This window comes from Suncus etruscus, chromosome 3, assembly GCF_024139225.1.
Source record: "Suncus etruscus isolate mSunEtr1 chromosome 3, mSunEtr1.pri.cur, whole genome shotgun sequence".
NCBI lineage: Eukaryota > Metazoa > Chordata > Mammalia > Eulipotyphla > Soricidae > Suncus > Suncus etruscus.
Window position 1 is genome coordinate 7,342,498 of NC_064850.1, and position 23,851 is coordinate 7,366,348.

Consider the following 23,851-nt stretch of genomic DNA (forward strand, 5'->3'; position numbering starts at 1 on the left):
AGGAGCTTGAGGCGGGGAAAATCCGCGAAAGTACACTGGCCCAGTGGGGCCCAACTGTAAAAAACTGTGAGTGTGACCTGTCTATGTCTGTCTACTGTCCTCTTGCGTGAAACTCTTGCCAGTGGGGAAAAAAGAGGCTCCAGAAACCTTGCTCGCCCAGATGCCATTTTCAGGGAGGGACTACAGAGCATGAAAACCCGCTATGCTTTGCAAAAGCCGGCTCCCTGTGTGCGACACCAGGCGAGGAAAATCTGCGAAAGTACACCGGCCCAGTGGGGCCCAACTGTGAAAAACTGTGAGTGTGACCTGTCTATGTCTGTCTACTGTCGTCTTGCGTGAAACTCTTGCGAGTGGGGAAAAAAGAGGCTCCAGCAGAGCACTCTTTTTAAGGAAAGAACACCATTGCAACAAGAAGGAAAAATTACACTAAGAACGGAGCTATATCACAGAAGCAAACATTTCTCTCTGGACTGTCTTCTCTGTTGCATACTCGGGCCTAAGATTTGACCCAGTGTGAGGCTTCATCCACAGAGGACTCCCCTCCCTTAGAGGCAAGTCAGCCCATCCAGAAAGGGAGGAGCCAGAGGAGTGTGCTGCCTGCATCATATAGACAATGAATACCACCACAACACGTAGAAAAACCCACAATACAAGTGTGACAATGGGGAAACAACGCAGGCCAGCATCAGACATAGAGAATGAAGATGACAATTCTGAGGACCAGATAATGACCAACCAACTAATCAACCTCTCAGAGAAGGACTTTAGACTAGCAATATGGAAGATGCTCAACGGACTCCAAGAAACCATGGATCGAGTTGAACAGAACACTAATAAGAACCAAGAAAATATGAAGACAGAAATCACAAAACTCCAAACTGAAATAATATGTCAACTAACAGGACTGAAAAAGTCAGTAAACGAAGTGAATGACAAAATGGATAAGCTCTGGGACAGGGTATCAGAAGCTGAGAATAGACTTGGTGCTGTGGAAGATGAGATACATAACAATTCCATACAGCAGGAGAGATTGGATAAAAAACTTAAAGCAAATGAGCAGACAATGGAAAAATAAGTCAAAGAATGGGAACAGATGAAAATAGAAGTCTATGATAAGATCAACAGAAACAACTTAAGAATCATTGGAGTCCCAGAGACCCAGGAAGAAAACTTCCAGGAAGAATCAACGGTCAAGAACATCATTAAAGAGAAACTTCCAGAGCTAAAGAATATATGTGATCAAATCCTGCATGCCCGAAGAGTACCAACCAAAAGAGACCCCAGAAAAACCACCCCAAGACACATCCTAGTCACAATGACAAATCCCACAGATAGAGACAGAATTCTGAAAACAGCAAGATCAAAAGGGGAAATCACGTTCAAGCAAGCTTCCCTGAGATTTACAGCAGACCTGTCACCAGAAACACTCAATGCCAGAAAGCAGTGGTGGGATATTGTGACAAGACTGAATGAAATGAATGCTTCACCCAGAATACTATACCCAGCAAAACTCACTTTCCGGTTTGACGGAAGAATACATGGCTTCACAGACAAAAAACAGCTCAGAAACTTCACAGACACAAAACCAGTCTTAAGAGAAAAACTGAAAGACTAATCTAAGACAAGACTACCCAAAAGACACACCAAATTTTGAAATAAAGATGGCGTTAAATCCCAGGACAATTCTTTCTCTCAACGTCAATGGACTAAATGCACCAGTTAAGAGACACAGAGTGGCTAAATGGATCAAAAAACTCAAACCAACCTTCTGCTGCCTACAAGAAACGCACCTGAATAGTCAGAACAAACATAGACTCAAAATAAAAGGCTGGAGAAAAATTATCCAAGCAAACAACACCCATAAAAAAGCTGGAGTGGCCATACTAATATCAGATAATGCAAACTTTATACTCAGGAAGGTTGTAAGGGACAAAGATGGATATTTTATATTAATCAAGGGGTACGTAGAGCAGGAAGAATTCACTCTCCTAAACATATATGCACCGAATGAGGGGCCAGCAAAATATTTAATACAACTGTTGACAAATCTGAAAAATAATATCAACAACAACACAATAATTGTGGGGGACCTCAACACGGCTTTGTCAACACTGGATAGGTCAACCAGACTGAAAACCAACAAGAATATACTAGACCTGAGGAGAGAAATGGAAGAAAGAGGCCTAGTGGATATATATAGGACACTCCATCCCCAGAAACCTGGATACACATTCTTCTCCAATGTACATGGGACATTCTCCAGAATAGACTACATGCTGGCACATAAAACATACCTCCATAAGATCAAGAGGATAGAAATTTTGCAGACTACCTTCGCTGACCACAAGGCTCTGAAATTATTTGTGAACTCCAAAGGGACTCAGAAAAAACACTTTAACACCTGGAAGTTAAACAGCCTCATGCTCAATAACCAGTGGGTCCGAGATGAAATCAAGGAGGAAATAAAAAGGTTCCTGGAAACAAATGACAATAAAGACACAAACTATCAGAACTTTTGGGACACAGCAAAAGCAGTACTGAGAGGAAAATTTATAGCTTTGAAAGCACACATCAAGAAGGAAGAAGGAGCTTACCTGAGTAGCTTAATGACACAGCTAATAGAACTAGAAAATGCTCAACAAAAGGACCCAAGAATAGGAAGACAGAAGGAAATAACAAAGCTGAGAGCAGAAATCAATGAAGTGGAAACTCAAAAAACAACCCGAAAGATCAACGAAAGCAGAAGTTGGTTCTTTGAAAAAAATAAACAAGATTGATAGACCACTGGCAAACCTAACAAAGAAAGAGAGAGAGAGACTTGATAAATCGTATCAGGAATGAAAAAGGAGAGATCACTACTGATATGACAGAGATTCAAAGGTTAATCAGAAACTACTTTGAAAAACTCTACGCCACTAAAAATGAGAACCTGGAAGAAATGGATGAATTCTTGGACTCTTATAATCTTCCACGGTTGAAGGAAGAGGATGTAGAATATCTAAACACCCCCATCACCATTGATGAAATTAAAACAGTAATCAAATGTCTGCTGAAAAACAAAAGCCCAGGTCCAGATGGATTCACTAATGAATTCTATCAAACTTTCCAAGAAGAACTACTGCCAATCTTGGCAAGACTCTTTCATGAAACTGAACAAACAGAAACACTTCCAAATAGCTTTTATGAAGCCAACATCACCTTGATACCTAAACCAGACAGAGACACTACCAAAAAAGAAAATTACAGACCAATATCACTGATGAATGCAGATGCAAAGATCCTTAACAAAATCCTGGCAACTAGGATTCAATGCCTCGTTAAAAAGATCATCCCCTACGATCAAGTAGGTTTCATCCCAGGCATGCAAGGCTGGTTTAACATCCGTAAATCTATCAACATAATACACAACATCAATAACAAGAAAAATAAAAACCACATGATCATATCAATAGATGCAGAGAAAGCATTTGATAAGGTCCAACACCCATTCTTGATCAAAACTCTAAGCAAGATGGGAATGGAGGGAACCTTTCTCAATATAGTGAAGGCCATCTACCACAAGCCAGTGGCAAATATTATCCTCAATGGAGAAAAACTGAAAGCCTTCCCTCTAAATTCTGGCACAAGACAAGGCTGTCCTCTCTCACCACTCCTATTCAACATAGCACTGGAAGTACTTGCTATAGCGATTAGGCAAGAAAAGGATATCAAGGGAATCCAGATAGGAAAGGAAGAAGTCAAGCTCTCACTGTTTGCAGATGACATGATACTTTACCTAGAAAACCCTAAAGACTCTATCAAAAAGCTTCTAGAAACAATAGACTCATATAGCAAGGTGGCAGGCTACAAAATTAACACACAAAAATCAATGGCCTTTCTATACACCAATAGTAATAAGGATGAAATGGACATTAAGAAAACAACCCCATTCACAATAGTGCCACACAAACTCAAATATCTTGGAATCAACTTGACTAAATATGTGAAGAACCTATACAAAGAAAACTATAAAACTCTGCTCCAAGAAATAAGAGAGGACACACGGAAATGGAAACGCATACCCTGCTCATGGATTGGCAGAATTAACATCATCAAAATGGCAATACTCCCCCAAGGCATTATACAGATTTAATGCCATCCCTCTAAAGATACCCATGACATTCTTCAAAGAAGTGGATCAGACACTTTTGAAATTCATTTGGAACAATAAACACCCTCGAATTGCTAAAGCAATCATTGGGAAAACGAATATGGGAGGAATTACTTTCCCCAACTTTAAACTGTACTACAAAGCAACAGTTATCAAAACAGCATGGTATTGGAATAAGGATAGGTCCTCAGATCAGTGGAATAGGCTTGAATACTCAGAAAATGTTCCCCAGACATACAACCACCTAATTTTTGATAAAGGAGCAGGAAATCCTATATGGAGCAAGGAAAGCCTCTTCAACAAGTGGTGTTGGCACAATTGGATAGCCACTTGCAAAAAATTGAACTTAGACCCCCAGCTAACGTCATGTACGAAGGTAAAATCCCAATGGATTAAAGACCTCGATATCAGCCCCAAAACCATAAGTTATGTGGAACAGCACATAGGCAAAACACTCCAGGACATTACAGGCATCTTCAAGGAGGAAACTGCACTCTCCAAGCAAGTGAAAGCAGAGATTAACAGATGGGAATATATTAAGCTGAGAAGCTTCTGCACCTCAAAGGAAATAGTGCCCAGGATACAAGAGCCACCCACTGAGTGGGAGAAACTATTCACCCAATACCCATCAGATAAGGGGCTAATCTCCAAAATATACAAGGCACTGACAGAACTTTACAAGAAAAAAACATCTAACCCCATCAAAAAATGGGGAGAAGAAATGAACATACACTTTGACAAAGAAGAAATACACATGGCCAAAAGACACATGAAAAAATGTTCCACATCACTAATCATCAGGGAGATGCAAATCAAAACAACGATGAGATACCACCTCACACCCCAGAGAATGGCACACATCACAAAGAATGAGAATAAACAGTGTTGGCGGGGATGTGGAGAGAAAGGAACTCTTATCCACTGCTGGTGGGAATGCCGTCTAGTTCAACCTTTATGGAAAGCGATATGGAGATTCCTCCAAAAACTGGAAATCGAGCTCACATACGATCCAGCTATACCATTCCTAGGAATATACCCTAGGAACACAAAAATACAATACAAAAACCCCTTCCTTACACCTATATTCATTGCAGCACTATTTACCATAGCAAGACTCTGGAAGCAACCAAGATGCCCTTCAACAGATGAATGGCTAAAGAAACTGTGGTACATATACACAATGGAATATTATGCAGCTGTCAGGAGAGATGAAGTCATGAAATTTTCCTATACATGGATGTACACGGAATCTATTATGCTGAGTGAAATAAGTCAGAGAGAGAGAGAAAAACGCAGAATGGTCTCACTCATCTATGGGCTTTAAGAAAAATGAAAGATACCCTTGTAATAATAATTTTCAGACACAAAAGAGAAAAGAGCTGGAAGTTCCAACTCACCTCAGGAAGCTCACCACAAAGAGTGATGAGTTTAGTTAGGGAAATAACTACATTTTGAACTGTCCTAATAATGAGAATGGATGAGGAAAATGGAGAGCCTGTCTAGAGTACAGGCGGGGGTCGGGTGGGGCGAAGGGAGACTTGGGACATTGGTAATGGGAATGTTGCACTGGTGATGGGTGGTGTTCTTTACATGACTGAAACCCAAACACAATCATGTATGTAATTAAGGTGTTTAAATAAATTTAAAAAAGTATGTTTAAATAAAAAAAAGAATTAAGGAGCTTATAGCAATAATGACAGAAAACAAAAGTCAAGGGATAAAGAGAAAGATAAAAATAGGAAACTGGTCATGCCAAACAAATAGTATATATAAAAGCTTTCTAGTAAAAGAGAACTGAAAAATAGTTAGACTTCCTGTCATTCCATGTAGAGAAAACAAAGTTGAGATAAAGGAAGTGCGGTAGAGACTGGAGAAGAAAGTCAAGTTTTATTCTTAAATGGTCTCCAAGGATATGTAACATTATATGGAATGTTCTGAAAAAAGCCATTCCTAACAAAGAAATTAGGTTCTGAAAAAAGCCATTCCTAACAAAGAAATTAATATGATGCATAGTATTTTAGGGAAAAATTATTGTGGCAGTAGTATAGTATCAAATTAGAAGTTGAAGCCAAAAATATGTTCATATTAAGTATGTTAATTAATAATACATATTAAGCATATTAATATCTATTGTGGCAGCCAGGGTCAAGGACCAAAATTTCAACAACAGTGGTCACTGGAAGGGATAGAAAAGGATAAATATGAGAAATAAATTGCACAGGTAAACAAATTTGAAGGGTGATGGTAGGAAGATTTGAGTTAGAGTTTAAACTACAAATTAAATTTGGGAGCTGGAGTGATAGTATAGAGAATGGAGTTCTTGCATGTGGCTGACCTGGATTCAATACCTGGAACCCTATGTGGCCTGTGAGACTACCAGGAGTGACTGCTGAGCTCAGGGAGAGGAATAAGCTTTGAACAACAATAGGTATAAAAAATAAAATAAAATAAGATAAAATAAAAAAATAAAGAAACTACTAATATTTATTTTGTTTTGTTTTGGGAGTCACACCCAGCAGCATTCAGAAGTTACTCTTGGATCTGTGCCCAGAAATCGCTCCTGGCTCAGGGGACCATATAGGATGCTGGGGATGGAACCCAGGTTGACTACATGCAAGGCCTTACCCACTGTGCTATTGCTCTGGCCCTGAAACTGCTAGATTTTAAATATTTTATTTTACCAAAAATTCTACAAGTTAAGGACTCTAAAAATAAGTAATTTGTACCATAAATAAGCAATGTTATGATTACTACTTGGAAGAATTAAAACAAGATAAGCAAGTCATTAACAAACAACATTAACAAATAAGTGGTTTGCTTCTTATAAGAATCTGGGTTAACTAATTTTCTATGCTAAATATATACAGCAATACTATACAGTTCTTAGCTCAGCATTTCAAAATAGAGAAACATGTGCAAAAAAAAAAACATGGAGTTTTGGAAAAGCCCTTTTAAATATCTAAAGTGTGAAACACTTGACTTCTCATAGCAAGTATACAGGAAAAAGGCTTTAACCACACCATAAACATCACATTTTCACAGGCTCTCAAAATAGAAAAATATTATTCACTCACATCCTATATTTTCTTTTTTTGAAATAAAAAGAAGCAGACTTTAAATTTTGAGATCCATAATTTCTGAATCTTTTTTAACTAATGTTTATGAGAAAGGCCAATTCTAAATAGCCTAATTCTAATTAAAATAGAATCTTGACCCAAATGGCATTAAGTTCTTTTAATTCTGTCTTGTGCCCTTTTCTTAACTGAATGTAATTCCCCCATTTCTATCTACCACTTCACCCAAGCTACCATTAAAACTTAATTCTTCTTGGAAATTGAAGTTACAATAAAACAAAGCAGATATAGATTGTCAGATATTAACAGCGATAGCCATAGAAAATTATTTTGATGATCAACAACTTTAGAGTAGAGAATATATCTTAAAAGCAGAGCAACTATTGGTAGGGAAATGTTTTTCAGAGTCTCCAAACGTTTTCATATGTCTTGTCAAGACACTTAGAAGTAACCTGGCTAATTTTGACACAACTAACTAATTAGAGATGATGAACTAAGAAGTAAGAGGATATTAAAAATATAAAATAGTATTCATGCATCATAAACCTAATTTGAAAGTCTTTGTGTTTTATAAAAAGTGGGAAGATCAGGGGGAAAAAAAACCTGGAGATGTAAGAACTGAAAGAGCTTCAAAGTGGAAAAAGACTTGAACTACAATTATCTTTATGGGCTCTATTTAGAAAAACATCGTGAAGCCACCTTTCAGTGTTACCAAAAAAAGAAAAAGAAGATATTTTTATTGACTTCTTTTTTGTTCCATTAATTAATTATGCTTCAGAACATATTCATTAAACACTTCAGCACTTTTGATTCACTGAAAAATTATGTACCTAGCAAGAGACTGTTCAGAGGCAAGGATCCAAAAGAATGAAACTGCACCTGCTTTTCAGCTGCGAAATGTTAATTAATTTTCAAATGACCTCCCTTCTCTACCTTTCAAATGACAAAAGAATTGTGCTAGAGAGAGTAAGACTGCTTATATCTCCTCTCAGAAGAATACATTTTCAGTTTTCTAAGCTATATTCAAAAAGTGAGTGACAATCTTCCTTTCTAGACCTTATGAGACAAAATATCATCAGACTCAAAAAAGTCTGCATTTTGATGCTCAAGGTTGCAATTTACAATGAAGATACTATGATTATGAATATAAATCTACCACATAAACCAGAATAACCATTGGAAAGCAGAAGCTGAAGAAGATGCAAGACACACAAATAAAATACACTAATAAGAGGCTTCCACATTCCATTTTTACTGTAAGGATCCATTGAGTTAAAAATGTAAGCATAAGGGCCGGAGTGGTGGCGCAGTGGTAGGGCCTTTGCCTTGAACTGCGGCTGACCTAGAACTGACCTCAGCAGTCCCCCGGTGTCCCATATGGTCTTCCCAAGCCAGGAGCAACTTTTGAGTGAATAGCCAAGAGTAACCCTGAGCATCAACGGGTGTGGCCCCCAAAAAGAAATAATACAAAAAATATATAAGCATGTACACCTCAAGGTAGCTATAATATTTATACATATATGCACATAAATATACACACATGCATATATTGAGTTATCTTAATCTACTAATTTTTCTTATTTCAGTACATTTGTATTTATTTCCAAAAAATGATAGAGGAGGAAAGAGAAAAAAAGAGTGGCAAAAAATTCAACCCCCAAAGTGCCAAGAGGAACCTAAGTTTCTTTTTTTAATATTTTAAGGCCTCTTAGAAGTTAGGCCCAAAAAAAGGTTTTTAATCATGAAAAGTCCTTTTAATTTAGAAAAGCCCCAAACACACACCCTCCTCTTTAGGGTTCCCCAAATCATACCAAATAGCATGAAATGAAGTAATATGCAGACCAATGAAACATTTTCAAGTCTGAGGAACAATCTGGCAGACCTCAGATCCTTCGTGGGGGCAAAGCTCAGGCTAGAGCTAACAGCACTGGAACCTGCAATCATTGCGAGCACCAGAGTGAATGCAGGACTCAGCAATTACTCATCATGCAAGAATCTTATATCAAGAATATTGAGTGGTATAGTGGGTAGAAGGCTTGCCTTGAATGTACTCAATTGGATTTCAAAACCTGGAGTTACAGATGGTCCCCTGGGCTTGGCCAGGAATGCTCCCAGAACACATATTCACAGCTAGGTATGGTCCTATCACAGAGAGGAAGAGAGAAAGGGAGAGTGAGTGTGTGTGTGTGTGTGTGTGTGTGTGTGTGTGTGTGTGTGTGTGTGTGAGAGAGAGAGAGAGAGAGAGAGAGAAAGAGAGAGAGAGAAATTTAGCATTTACTACTTTCCCTGTAAAATGTTACTGAATGTCCAAAATCTCAGCTTGCCCTTCTCAATGCTGCATACAAGACAGAGAGACAGAGAGCCTCAACTCCTCTCTGTGTACGCTCTTCTGTGATCCAAACCACAAGTGGTTTTTGGTTTATCACATATTTTTTTATTTAAGGAAAAGATTTCTTATTTTTTTAAGACCCAAGGAATATAAAAAATAGCCAGAGAAGTGTGCAAAGAATTTGATTCATTTAACTCAAAGATGAAATGTCTGAATGCCAAATTTTGGAGAGGGTGAACCAAAAGTGATGGAATAAAAGGTGACAGATCTATGATGAGAAGAGCCCACTATCCAGAGACCATGTGTTAAAGTTTATTGTTGCGCTGGGTAAAATAGTTACCATTTTGTATTAAAATACAATGAAGATTCATTTCTGTCTTTCTGAGCAATGCTTTCAGTCTAGCAGATTCTTAGAGACACTGTACAAAGGCTTTTCTTCTTTTTAGAAATAGAGTTACAAATGTGAGGTTGTAATAATGAAAAATATAAATAATGAGTATATAGCTGAGATTATCCTAAAGTGCTCATTTTAATGAAATAATTTGATGTCACTTCTACCAGCCTCCTTGACATAATGTGCAAAACATGAAAATACACCTGTTTGTTCTTTTTCTTCTTTTGAAGCAAATAATGTGGATATAATATCTGCATGCTTTATGTTGTCACAAAGGAATGTTTCAACAAAATAAATACTTTTATAAGGCTTATTTATATAAAGAAAAATAAACAAGCACAAAATAGCACTAGTTGTATGCAAAATCCTGATTCCGAGTAATACATGATTTCTTCTTGAAAAGTAGTGAAAAGTTCCTAAAATTTTTTAGATTATATTGAGAGCACAGCATGTAGAGCATTTGCCTTGTATGCAACCAATTCAGGACAGAGTCAAGACAGATCCAATATCCTAGGTATCCCATATGGTCCCCTAAGCCTACCAGGAGTGATTTCTGAGTGCAGAGCCAGGAGTAACCCTTGAACACTGCTGGGTATGGCCCAATTTCAAAAACAAAATAAAAACAAGAAATTAATCATAATGCTAACATTAGTTTTAAGCAGTTTTCAACCATCGCAACCCTGGACTATGTTCTACAACTTATCCAAATTTTACAGAACCTGCTTTCCTATAAACTGGCCTTTGGTTTTCGATTCTGTCCTTTTCAATTATTTGTATTTTTAAAAAATGAGTTCTTTGGGCCCGGAGAGATAGCACAGCGGTGTTTGCCCTGCAAGCAGCCGATCTAGGACCAAAGGTGGTTGGTTCGAATCCCGGTGTCCCATATGGTCCCCCGTGCCTGCCAGGAGCTATTTCTGAGCAGACAGCCAGGAGTAACCCCTGAGCACCGCTGGGTGTGCCCCCCCCCCAAAACAAAAAACAAAAAAACAACAACAACAAAAAAAAAAACAAAAAAAAATCAGTTCTTTGTTTTGTGCTGGGTTTTCTTTTTGTATCTTCTAAAATACATCAGTCAATCTTTTAACATAAAAGAAGAGGCATTTAAGCTATGGTAGATTGACCACAGGAGCTGAAAAATTCAATAGCTTAAAAAAATTAAACTCATTTTTCATGACACACAAGCTATGAAAATTCCAACCAAATGGAGTTGACATCCTACAATTCTGACTTAATATACTGAAAAAAAAATACAGGGTGATTCTCCTCTGCCTTTATTATTACTTCCTTTTATATCTGTGTAGACTTCCTGACCCAAAAGCATTTGTCTGAGCAAATATCTCAAAATTATTAATTTTTACCATGAATAAAAATACTACTTGTTTTCCCAGATGTTTATAATTATTTTTCAGTATTATGTACTATTACCTCCTCATAAAAATTATAATTATGCAAAGCGTCTCTGAACTTTAGAACAACCATTATTGGCCAAATAATTTTCCTAAATAAACAAAAAGTCAGTCATTGACCTCTTCAGAACTTTTGACTCACTATTTAGAACCACTATTTTGACAGAAAGATTTAATGTAAAATGATCTGTACTCAATTGTTAATTTATAATTAGTTGATAAAATATTTCACTTTTTTTTAATCTACCTCACTTTACTCGTCTACCTGAAAATGTAGAAATGCATAGGTTCTATTGCCTCCCTGACCTGACAGTTATTCTACAAATATTTTTATACTTACCCACATGAAGGTACAAATCACCACAGACTAGGATCACATACAATCTAAAACAAATCTTTCTGTTTAGGAAAGACAGTACAGTGGATAGGGGGCATGTTCTGCACACAATCAACCCAGATTCAATCCCCAGATAGCTCCCTCAGTGCAGAGGCAGGAGTAAGTCTTGGGGCTTAATAAGCAAGTAAACAAATAAATAAAAGAGACTTCCCTACTGCTGCCCCCCAAATATTTAATCCAATTTTCCTGCTACCCATTAAGCTGTGACAATACTAATGGTCCCTGCTGAAACAGCATTACTAGTTTTCACTTAGATTTATCATCTCATTAGTGACCTAATTTCCAAAATCGCCAAAAAGAAAATTTCTCTTAAGAAACCTGAGAAGCAAACTCCAAAACTGTTACGTTTTTTGCTACTACATTAAGAAAAGTTCACAGTACCTAAAATAGCCACAACCTCGTCATCCTGGATGACTTCCAAAGATCCTGACACCACGAAGCAGAGGGCGTCCACACTTTCTCCAGCATGGTAAATGAGGTCCCCTGGGGCACAGTGAATGGTTTGGAACTCTACCGCCAAGGCTCGAAGACACCCGTCGCTGGCTAGTCGAAATGCAGGGTGTTCATTAAAAACTTTCCGGTTTAGGTGAACACATATATCAGCTCTCATATCCTTTGGACAAATGGAAAGGACCTGGGGAAACAAAAAGTGAGAAATGGGAAAGTGAGAAAAGTGCTATTTTAGGAAACATTAGCAGCCCTTCCAAGAAATAGTCATTGTCCATACAATTTTGTACTCAACACACTTAGAGAGAGAGGGCAATGTTAATGAGACAAAGTTCTATGACTGGGTATCTAATAATCCATTGAGATGAGCTGAATAACACGTGAACTATTACAACACAATAGCATGTAATAAAGTTTTAAAGGGGTGTGGATGTTATCCGAGAATGCAGGTTAGAGATAATCAGAGGAGAGAAATACAATTGAATCCAAGAATCAACTAAATAGGACATTAGAAATTATTTTAGTCTAGTTTTTATTTTAGAATTTTTCATAAATCATTGAAAATTTAGAATCTACTAAATTTAGTAATTTAGGATCTAGTGTATTTTTTTCCATTTTTATCTTTTTTTAGAAAAGAAAAGAACACCCCCCATTCACCAGTACAACCTTCCCACCACTAATGCCCACATCACCCTCCTTCCCCACCCACCACTTGCCTGTATTTGAGACTGGCATTCTATTTCTCTCATTCACTACCATTATCATGATAGTTGTTAATATATTATTTCTCTACCTGTCCTCACCACTCTTTATGTTAAGTTTTATATCAAAAGCCAGTCCTTTTAGGCCTCATCTTTATCTTCTCTGGGTATTATTACAATTATTATTAAAATAATAATAGAGTGTAAGCACTTGACAGCAAAAGTATAATAAAAGTCACCTTGCAATGTAGTTTTTAAGCACCAGCTGATAGAACTCGATGTGTTTTCTTCATTCTGAATTCATTTTTTGTTTATTATTTTGGGGCCACCCTTGACCATGTTTAGGAGTTACTCCTCACTGTGCACTCATCAAACACTACTGGCTGTGCTGGAGGACAATATGGGGTACCAGGGATTGAACCCAGGAGAACTGCATGCAAGGCAAGTACCTTTCCTGCTCTACTATTTCTCTGGTTCCATCTTGACTTGTTTTTCTTTTATAAATTAATATGTATAGAAAGTGAAATAATATTAATCAGCTTTCTTTTAACCTGGCAACATAAATGCTAGTGCTAGAAAAGGTGGGTATTTTTTTTTTATTACAACCTAGTGTTGGGTCTGAGCAATAATATAGTGACTAGGGTACTTGCCTTGCATCTGACCAAACTAGGTTTGATTCATGGCAACTCATGTGGTCTGATAAGTCTTACAAGGAGTGATGCTTGAGTGCAGGGCCAGTGATTGAATTAAGATCGTCAGGAATTACACTCGTCAGGTGGAAGGAAGGAAGGAAGGAAGGAAGGAAGGAAGGAAGGAAGGAAGGAAGGAAGGAAGGAAGGAAGGAAGGAAGGAAGGAAGGAAGGAAGGAAGGAAGGAAGGAAGGAAGGAAGGAAGGAAGGAGGGAGGGAGGGAGGGAGGGAGGAAGGAGGGAGGAAGGAAGGGAGGGAGGGAGGGAGGGAAGGGAGGGAAGGAGGGAGGGAGGGAAGGGAGGGAGGGAAGAAAGATGAAGGAAGGAAGGACTTGCCTGTTTAGTAAATTCTCAGACAGAATTAAGAAAATATTTCTGCATGAACCTGACATATTTTAAATATAACTACTGTTAATGAAATTAGTTTTAGAAAATTACAAACTGAAGAAGGAAGGAAGGGAGAATGAAGGAAGGAAAGAAGGGGTGGAGGGAGAAGGGAAGGAGGGAGAGAGGGAAGGAGGGAGGGAAGAAGATGAAGGAAGGAAGGACTTGCCTGTTTAGTAAATTCTCAGACAGAATTAAGAAAATATTTTAGCATGAATCTGACATATTTTAAATATAGCTACTGTTAATGAAAGTGGTTTCAAAAAATTACAAAATAAAAGTGAAAGTAAAAAGTAAGAAAATTCCTTAGACGCAGAAGGATGTTGGTTCGAATCCCGGCATCCCATATGGTCCCCTGAGCCTGCCAGGAGCAATTTCTGAGCATAGAGCCAGGAGTAACCCCTGAGTGCTGCCAGGTGTGACCCCTCCCCCAAAATAAAAGTAAAAAAATTAAAATTTTACAGTGCACAAATATTACACTGACTAATTTAGCAATATAATGGATTATCCTAATACTATTCTATATATTTTAAAATGTTCATTGTTTTAATTTTTGTAAAAGTTTTTCATATCTTTATAATTGCTTCTCATTCTGCAAAAGAAGTCTTCCAGTGTTAACAATAATCTATTGTTCTAGCATACCAAAGAAATATTACTATTACATTTAAAATATATTTTTTTCATTCTTGTGTCTCTTTTCCTTTGACACTAAACCACTTTGATTGATAGTGTGTACTAAAGTCCAGATGGAAAAAATGTGGCAGGGCAAAACCTGAGTTTAAAATACTAACACACCGGGAAAAAGCTTCTTCCCCATTCTTGAGAGATCAGAGCCTTGATAGGAAAGTATCTGCCATTGAAATATGATCATAGTATTTCGCTTCTAAATAATAGAACTAACATAATCAATATAAGCTTGAGGGTATGTTATTTAAGATAACGAGAGCTAGACATTAGCAAAAGAATAAGTGTTGGATAAATGGTCCTTTCCCCATTACTTTCATTCATTATAGTATTAGCAATGTCTCCAAAACAGAATAATGAGTTTAACTACATAATTAACACAGAAGCTAAGAATAAAGTCAAAATCTTCTATAGAAATGAAGTGTAAGAGACTGTAAGAGAAGAATCAATTCTCTATGGTTCTTGAAAATATGTTTTAAAAATAAAACTAGGTGATATAGCTCCGTGTAGAGTACTTGTACAGCCTATATTAGTTGTGGGCTCAATTCTCATCAGTTGCAGAAAAGCAAACTAAAAAATACCTGCATAAGAAACAAAAAAGTGGTGGTGGTTTTTGGATCACAGACAATACTCCAGGCTTACTCCTGGGTCTGTGCTCAATGATCACTCTGGCAGCTCATAGAACCATATGTGATGCCAGGGATCAAACCCAACTTAGCTGTGCACAAGGTAAATGCCCCTTTCCTCTATACTATATTTTGTCTCCAAGAAAAGGAACCATCATAAAAACAAAAAGACAACTTTACTGGAAAGGGAAAAAATAGTTGCATTCTATCCATCTGATAAAGGGCTAATATCCAAGACATATAAGAGACTCAAAAAACAAGAAGAAAACAAATAATCATATTCAAAATTAAGGAAATGAGCTTATGAACACTCAACAAATAATACGGATGGCCAACAAATATATGAAAAAGTCAATTATTACTTATGAACAAGAAAATTAAAATTAAGTGGCAATGTGATATCATCTAATTGCTGTGCTATCACCTAATGGCCATATCAACAACCTCACAAACTGTTAGTGGGAATATAAAGTGATCAAGCTTCCATGGCAAACAGATTTGGACAATTCTCAAACCATTCAAAGTAGATTTAGAATATCCACACTTAGGTAGGTAACTTTGCATCAACCCAAAGATCAAAAATTAATTCAAGAGATATATTCATTTCCATGTTCCATGCAGCTATTCACAATAGCCAAGATTTGGGAACAATCTAAGTGACAAATTACAGATCAGAGAATAAAGTAAATGTGATGCCTATACAAAATGGAATGCTATTCAGCTATACAAAAATAAAATCAAAACTTTGCTTTTTGAAATACTGTTGATGAAACTAGAGGGTGCCATGAAAAACAAAATCTAAAGGAGACATCCTACTGAATAATCTCACCAGTGTGGTTTAGAAAAGAAAACAAGGAAACCAAAAAAATTTAATGAAAACAAACCCAATAACAAGGACCCTTACAACCAAATTGTGGTTAACCCGTAAAAGATGAGGAAGAGATGGGATGGTAAAGGAAAAACAGGAACTAATGGATGGTTAGTGAAGGGATACTGGGACTTAGAATATGGATGTGATATGGTAATAAGAATTTAGGGGGCCGGGAAGGTGGCGCTACAGGTTAGGTGTCTGCCTTGCAAGCGGATGGACCGCGGTTCGATCCCCCGGTGTCCCATATGGTCCTCCCAAGCCAGGGGTGATTTCTGAGCACATAGCCAGGAGTAACCCCTGAGCGTCAAACGGGTGTGGCCCAAAAACCAAAAAAAAAAAAAAAAAAAAAAAAGAATTTAGAAAATGTATGAAATTATTTCTATAACATTAAAATAACCTTATAAACAAATGTTATGTCAATTAAAATATAACATACACAAACATTTTATTGGGAAAGACTCATTGCTACATGAGAAAATAATTTTAGTTATAGCATTTGGAATTACTAGTGCCAGGTTATAATAAAAGCATATTTTAGCCTGGGGCCAGAGCAATAGTACAGGGAAGGGAAGTTGGTTTACTCAGCTGCAACCGGGATTCAGACTCCCCTGTGTCCTGTAATGATCCCCCAAGCTTAATAGGAGTAATTCCTGAGTAAAGGGTTTAAGTAACTCCAAAGCATCCTGGGTGTGACCTCAAAACAAATAAACAAACAAATACATATGAACACACAAGTATACATATATATTAGAAGTAATTGTATGAAGCATGTTAAATCAAAGTATAAGAAATATAATTTTTGGAGGCTGGAGTGATTGCATAGTGGTAGGGCTTTTGCCTTGCACGTGACCAACCCGGGATGGATCCAGGTTCTATTCCCAGCATCCCATATGTTCCCCTGAGCCTGCCAGGAGTGTTTTTGTAGCATTTACCCAGGAGTAATACCTGAGTGTGAACAGGTCTGGCCCCAAAACCAAAACAAATAAATAAATAAACTTATATGTGTATATCATTTTCATAAAATTTGAATTTCTAAAATACTTCTGCTATAACCATTCAATATTAAATTATAATCACATCTCATACTATGAAATATTTACAAACACAATTTAACCAATAACATAAAATTTCATTACATGATTTTGACTAAGGCCATTACATTAAATTGTAGCTAGATATTTTTCAACTTTCCATTTTGTGAATCAAATAGCAAGAAATACCCTTCATCAGATTTTTGTTTGTTTGTTTGTTTGTTTTTTGGGCCACAACACCAGTGCTCAGGGGTAACTCCTGCTCTGTGCTCAGAAATCACTCTTGGCAGGCTTGGGTGACCATCTGAGATGCTGGGAATCAAACTTGGGTTCATCCAGGGTTGGCTGAGTGCAAGTCAAAAGCCCTACTTCTGTGCTATCACTCTAGGCCCCTATATCAAATTTACTAAAGACTTTTTCTGGAAAGAGAGCAATATCTCTCAGGCCTTATTCCTGGCTCTGTAATCAGAAATTACTCCCGGCAGGCTCAGGGAACCATAAGTGATGTCAGGGTTCAAACCTGGGTCAGCTGTGTGCAAGGCAACTGCTCAAACCATTGTGCTATAGCTCCAGTTCCTAAAGATAAAGTTTTAGAATTAAATTATGAAGTAAATAAAAAATCTTGACTCTTGTCAATTTGATTTGCAGAAACGATGCAGTAAATTATAACCTATTGAGAAGTATATGAAACAATTTATACTTGTTATAATCTCCTGAAATCTTCCAATTGCATTCGAAACAAGCAAGTTTCTTTTCAACTCAAACACATGCATTATTATATAATATAATGTAATGTAATATAATATAATATAATATAATATAATATAATATAATATAATATAATATAATATAATATAATATAATATAATATAAGGGACGCTTTTGCCTTGATTGTGATTATCCCTCTACTCAACTCCCTTGAATATTGACCACAAATTTTAATTAGTCTGTGACAAACTTCTAATGTGAAAATAAGAATAATGTGACTGATTCTACTTTAAGTGCTGCAGGCAATGAACTAAAGAAGGCTTTCTCCTTAAGTATTATTTTAAAATAATCATGCCATTGATGATAAAATCCTCTATAGCAGCAATATAGCGCTTGTTTTCAACAATAACTAATACGTAAAGACAATCACCCTCCATATATGAACAGAAGACTGCTGCAACCAGTGAAATAGTATGGGTTAACTTTTGGGGGGAGGGGTTGGGTCACACCTGGCAGTGCTAGGGGTTACTCTTGGCTCTATGCTCAGAAATTGCTCCTGGCAGGTTCGGGGGACCATATTGGATGCCGGGATTCAAACCAATGACCTTCGGTATGAAAGGCAAAAACGCCTTACCTCCATGCAATCTCTCCGGCCTCATGGGTTAACATTTAAGTGCCTACTTTAAAGATCCTATGTAAAATTTCATACAAAGTGAAGCTTAGTAATTTTGTTTTAAAATATAGAGAACAAATTATACCACATTTCTTACTACATTGCTTATTCAGCAAAGAAACGAGAGAAAAAAGGATAAACTGTAATTCTTTTAATTGAAAGCTCCTTATTCAAGAGAAAACTGACTTTTTAAAAAAAAACTCTGGTAAAATTTGAAGTTTTCATTCTCTTTTGTTAATCTTATATTTACAAATGTGATGGACTAGATTTGATCAAATAAAACTAATTTTCCATAAGTAAAAGTAATTCCCAAAAGTTTAAATTATTTTAAAGTATTGTTTAAATTTTTGCCCCCCCCCTTTTTTTTTACCTTCAAACAGAACCACATAACTTGAACCATCTTGATCTGCCTCACAAATTGAGGGGGAAATAATGGAGAGCACCAAGACCAAATAGGCATATGAACGTAGAGTAGAAATAAAAAATGATCAGACTTGAACACCAAATCCAAAGCCAACTACAACAGAATCCATACCCAATCTACAACAGGCTGGACACAAAAGGAACCACTTATAATAGCAGCCCAGGGGGCAAAGGAGGGTCGATATCGGATGCATGCTGGGAACAGGGGTGGAGGGAGGACAGCATTGGTGGTGAGAATGCCCCTGAATCAATGTCACTATGTGCCTAAAATACTACTGTGAATGATATGTAATCCACTTTGGTCAAAATAAAAATTATTAAAATAAAATAAAAAAGTAAAAAAATATATTTGATTAGTTATCCAGAAATATTGAAAAATATAAATAATCTGTGGATGATATAGTTTTTACATGTTTTATTATAGTTTGCATAACATGGCTTCAGTAGAGTCAATGTCTATGATATTGATATAAAATTATTGTACCCTACTACCAACAAATTGTCCAATACACTTTTCCACTGTCTCTCTAGTCTGATATTTATTCCCCTATTATCCCTCTCCTCCTTATATTCAAAATCAAGAGCTAATTCTTATTCAATATTGTCTATTCCTTTGTTTAGACTATTTCCAAAGTTGAGGGAAATCATCTAATATTATTCTTCTCAATTTTATTTTACTTAACAAGCATTCCTCTATTTCCACTCATGTTGTAGTAAACGCATGATTGAACCTGCTTTGTTTTATTTTGTTTTGTTTTTGTTTTAGTCACATCTAGCAATACCAGGGCTTACTTCCTGCTCAATGCTCAGGGATCAACCATGGTGAACTAAAGAAAACATATGGGTAGCTAGACTCTGGAAACAACCAAGATGCCCTTCAACAGATGAATGGCTAAAGAAACTGTGGTACATATACACAATGGAATATTATGCAGCCATCAGGAAAGATGAAGTCATGAAATTTTTCTATACATGGATGTACATGGAATCTATTATGCTGAGTAAAATAAGTCAGAGGGAGAGAGATAGACACAGAATAGTCTCACTCATCTATGGATTTTAAGAAAAATAAAAGATATTTTTGCAATAATCCTCAGAGACAAAGAAAGGCGGGCTGGAAGGTCTAGCTCATGACATAAAGCTCACCACAAAGAATGGTGAGTGCAGTTAGAGAAATAACTACAGAGAACTATCATAACAATGTGAATGAATGAGGGAAGTGGAAAGCCTGTCTAGAATACAGGTGGGTGTGGGGTGGGGAGGAGGGAGAATTGGGATATTGGTGGTGGGGATGTTGCACCAGTGAAGGGGGGTATTCTTTACATGACTGAAACCCAACTACAATCATATTTGTAATCAAGGCGTTTAAATAAAGATATTAAAATAAAAAAACATATGGGTTGCCATGTATCTAACACTGGTCAGAAATGTACAAAGTATAAGCTCCCTACTTATTGTACTAAGGTTCTGGACCCTGATTCTATTATATTTTTAACAACAGCATAATATTCTATTGTGGATTTAAGTCACAACTGGTTTCTTTGTTCACCTGTACATTGGGTTGCTTCCATGTCCAGATTGTTACTATACTAAGCAAAGTGACAAAAATAGTTCCATATACTTATTTTAATTAATTCTGATTTTGAGTTTGAGAGTAAGAGTCAAGAAGTGAAACTGCTAGAAATTCAAAACTTACTTATATGAGACTTCTAATCTTACATTTATTTGAGGACTCTCCACAATCTTTTTATTATTAAGACTGAATTAAAAAAAAACAGACTGGACCATATTGCAGTTTAATATGAATAAAAGGGGTCCCTTTTTTTAATATATCCTCACTAACACTGGTTGTTTCTAGTATTTTTTGCTAGATGATATTCTCAGTAGTATAAGAACTTCATATGGTTTGCATTTTCCTCACACTTAGTGGCAATGAGAACTTTTTCATATGCCTACTGGCCATCAACATGTCATCTTCAGGGGTGCATCAGTTTATCTTTTCTCTGCAATTTGGAAATATTATATTTGTTGTTACTGAACTCTGAGTATTTTGTATATCCTTGAAATTAGCCCTTTTATTCAATTAATGTGTACAAATATTTTCTCCTGTTAAGTGGGGCATCTTTATTTTAGTATGTTTTTGACATACAAAATACTTTTAATTTTGTAGAGTCCCATTTGTATATTTCAGCTTCTTTTTATATTTGCTAATGGAGTCAAGTGATTAAAGCAATCTCTGATGTCCATAACTTGAAGTATTATACTTATGGTTTCTCAGTGTAGTCTATAAACATATTATTAAAATTATCCCAAAAAAAAGAAAAAAAGAAAAACAAAGAAGCCGGTGAGGTGGCGCTAGAGGTAAGGTGTCTGCCTTGCAAGCGCTAGCCAAGGAAGGACCGCGGTTCAATCCTTCTGCATCCTTTATGGTCCCCCCAAGCCAGGGGAAATTTTGAGTACTTAGCCAGGAGTAACCCCTGAGTATCAAATGGGTGTGGCCTAAAAACACAAACAAAAAATAATAAAATAAAAAGTAATAAAATTATCTATGATAAATTCTTCATATGTGAATGGAAGAAAACTAGTGCTTTAATTACCTGGCTATACTGATAATAATTTTCAATATATGTGTATAAGAACCCACTATTTCATTTCTAGGTTTATGTCTAATAAATTCATAATATATGTACATATTTACATATGTACTCACACATACATACAACACACAACATGAGTAAGAGTGTTAAAGAATATTCAGAATAGCACTAAATTGAAAATCACCTAAATATTAATAAACATTAGATTTAATAAATTTAATAAATTTAATAAACATATTCAAATATTGGACTAGTATTGAGCAAATGAATGACAAATGTATCAATTATACATACCATATGAATGTCACCTACAAAAGTTTGTCACACAAGAATATATATAATTCCATTTAAATAAAATTTACCAACTTTAAAAGTTAATACATATGGCTTTGAAGTTAATTTATAGATTAATTTTAGGAGAGGAGATAAATTTGGCTAATTACTGGAAAATACGTAGGAAAGTTTCTCAGAAAAGAACATAAAGAAGGTTTCTCAGATTACCATAAGCACTTGCTTTAAGACAATTTACAGGGGCTGAAGCGGTGGCTCAGGGCATAAGGCATCTGCTTTGTGTGCACTAGCCTAGCATGGACCCGGGTTTGATCCCCTGGCATCCCATATGGTCCCCCCAAGCCAGGAGCAATTTCTGAGTGCATAGATAGGAGTAACCCCTGAGCATCACCAGGTGGGACAGAAGAAGAAGAAGAAGAAGAAGAAGAAGAAGAAGAAGAAGAAGAAGAAGAAGAAGAAGAAGAAGAAGAAGAAGAAGAAGAAGAAGAAGAAGAAGAAGAAGAAGAAGAAGAAGAAGAAGAAGAAGAAGAAGAAGAAGAAGAAGAAGAAGAGAAAGAAGAGAAGAAGAAGAAGAAGAAGAGAAGAAGAGAAGAAGAAGAAGAAGAAGAAGAAGAAGAAGAAGAAGAAGAAGAAGAAGAAGAAAGAAGAAGAAGAAGAAGAAGAAGAAGAAGAAGAAGAAGAAGAAGAAGAGAAGAAGAGAAGAAGAAGAAGAAGAAGAAGAAGAAGAAGAAGAAGAAGAAGAAGAAGAAGAAGAAAAGAAGAAGAAGAAGAAGAAGAAGAAGAAGAAGAAGAAGAAGAAGAGAAGAAGAAGAAGAAGAAGAAGAAGAAGAAGAAGAAGAGAAGAAGAAGAAGAAGAAGAAGAAGAAGAGAAGAAGAAAGAAGAAGAAGAAGAAGAGAAGAGAAGAAGAAGAGAAGAAGAAGAAAGAGAAGAAGAAGAAGAAGAAGAAGAAGAAGAAATCTACAAAATAGACCTTTCCACTCTGGTAAAATGCTACATTTAAATTTAAAAGTTTCACCACAAAGAGTGATGAGTTTAGCTAGAGAAATAACTACATTTTGAACTGTCCTAATAATGAGAATGTATGAGGGAAATGGAGAGCCTGTTTAGAGTACAGGCGGGGGTCGGGTGGGGAGGAGGGAGACTTGGGACATTGGTGATGGGAATGTTGCACTGGTGATGGGTGGTGTTCTTTACATGACTGAAACCCAAACACAATCATGTATGTAATCAAGGTGTTTAAATAAAAAAAAATGTTTCAAAAAAAAAGTTTCTAAACCATACATACAATAATTTGTTAGAAAAAATATAGATAAAGGTAGATTAATTATCTTGATGATAGTAATCATTCACTAAATATATATAAATTAAACATATATTTCATTTTAAATATAGTGACTATTAAAGACAAAAGTAAACAATTTACTATAAGCAATCAGGTATTAGCCAAAGAAGAAAATAAAATAGAAATTGGAACTGGAAATCCTATAGCTAAGCATAAGCTGACTTTAATGTTTTACACAATTTAGTATATTTACACATACATATATCAAAACTAACTATAGATAATAAGGATAATCAAAATAAGTCAGTGTGTCATGGCCGGAGTGGTAGCGCAAGTGGTAGGATGTCTACCTTGCATGCCCTAACCTAGGACGGATCCCGGTTCAATCCCCCTGCATCCCATTTGGTCCCCCAAGCCAGGAGAAATTTCTGAGCGCAGAGCCAGGAGTAACCCCTGACCATCACTGGGTGTAGCCCTCCAAGCAAAACAAACAAACAAACAAAACAAAACAAAGTTAAAAAGTCAAAGTGTAAATGAATCAAAGTATATAAAGGCTGATCACATTTGTTTATTTTTATGTAAATGGAAGAAAACTAGTGCTTTAATTATGTGGCAGTGCTAACAATAATTTTCAGATTATCTAATTTCAAAAAGAATTCAAGGCATTTTCTAGAACTATAGTCAGCATACATCT

The 23,851-nt window shown here is 36.3% G+C and overlaps 1 protein-coding gene across 1 annotated transcript in view; it reads right to left on the bottom strand.

The window, feature by feature from the left end:
* KCNH5 (potassium voltage-gated channel subfamily H member 5) overlaps positions 1 to 23,851 on the bottom strand; it is a 323,014-nt gene that overhangs the window by 54,143 nt on the left and 245,020 nt on the right. Inside the window, exon 9 of the mRNA XM_049770324.1 lies at positions 12,132 to 12,384. Coding sequence (XP_049626281.1) covers positions 12,132 to 12,384 — 253 coding nt within the window. The remainder of the gene's footprint in view (positions 1 to 12,131; positions 12,385 to 23,851) is intronic.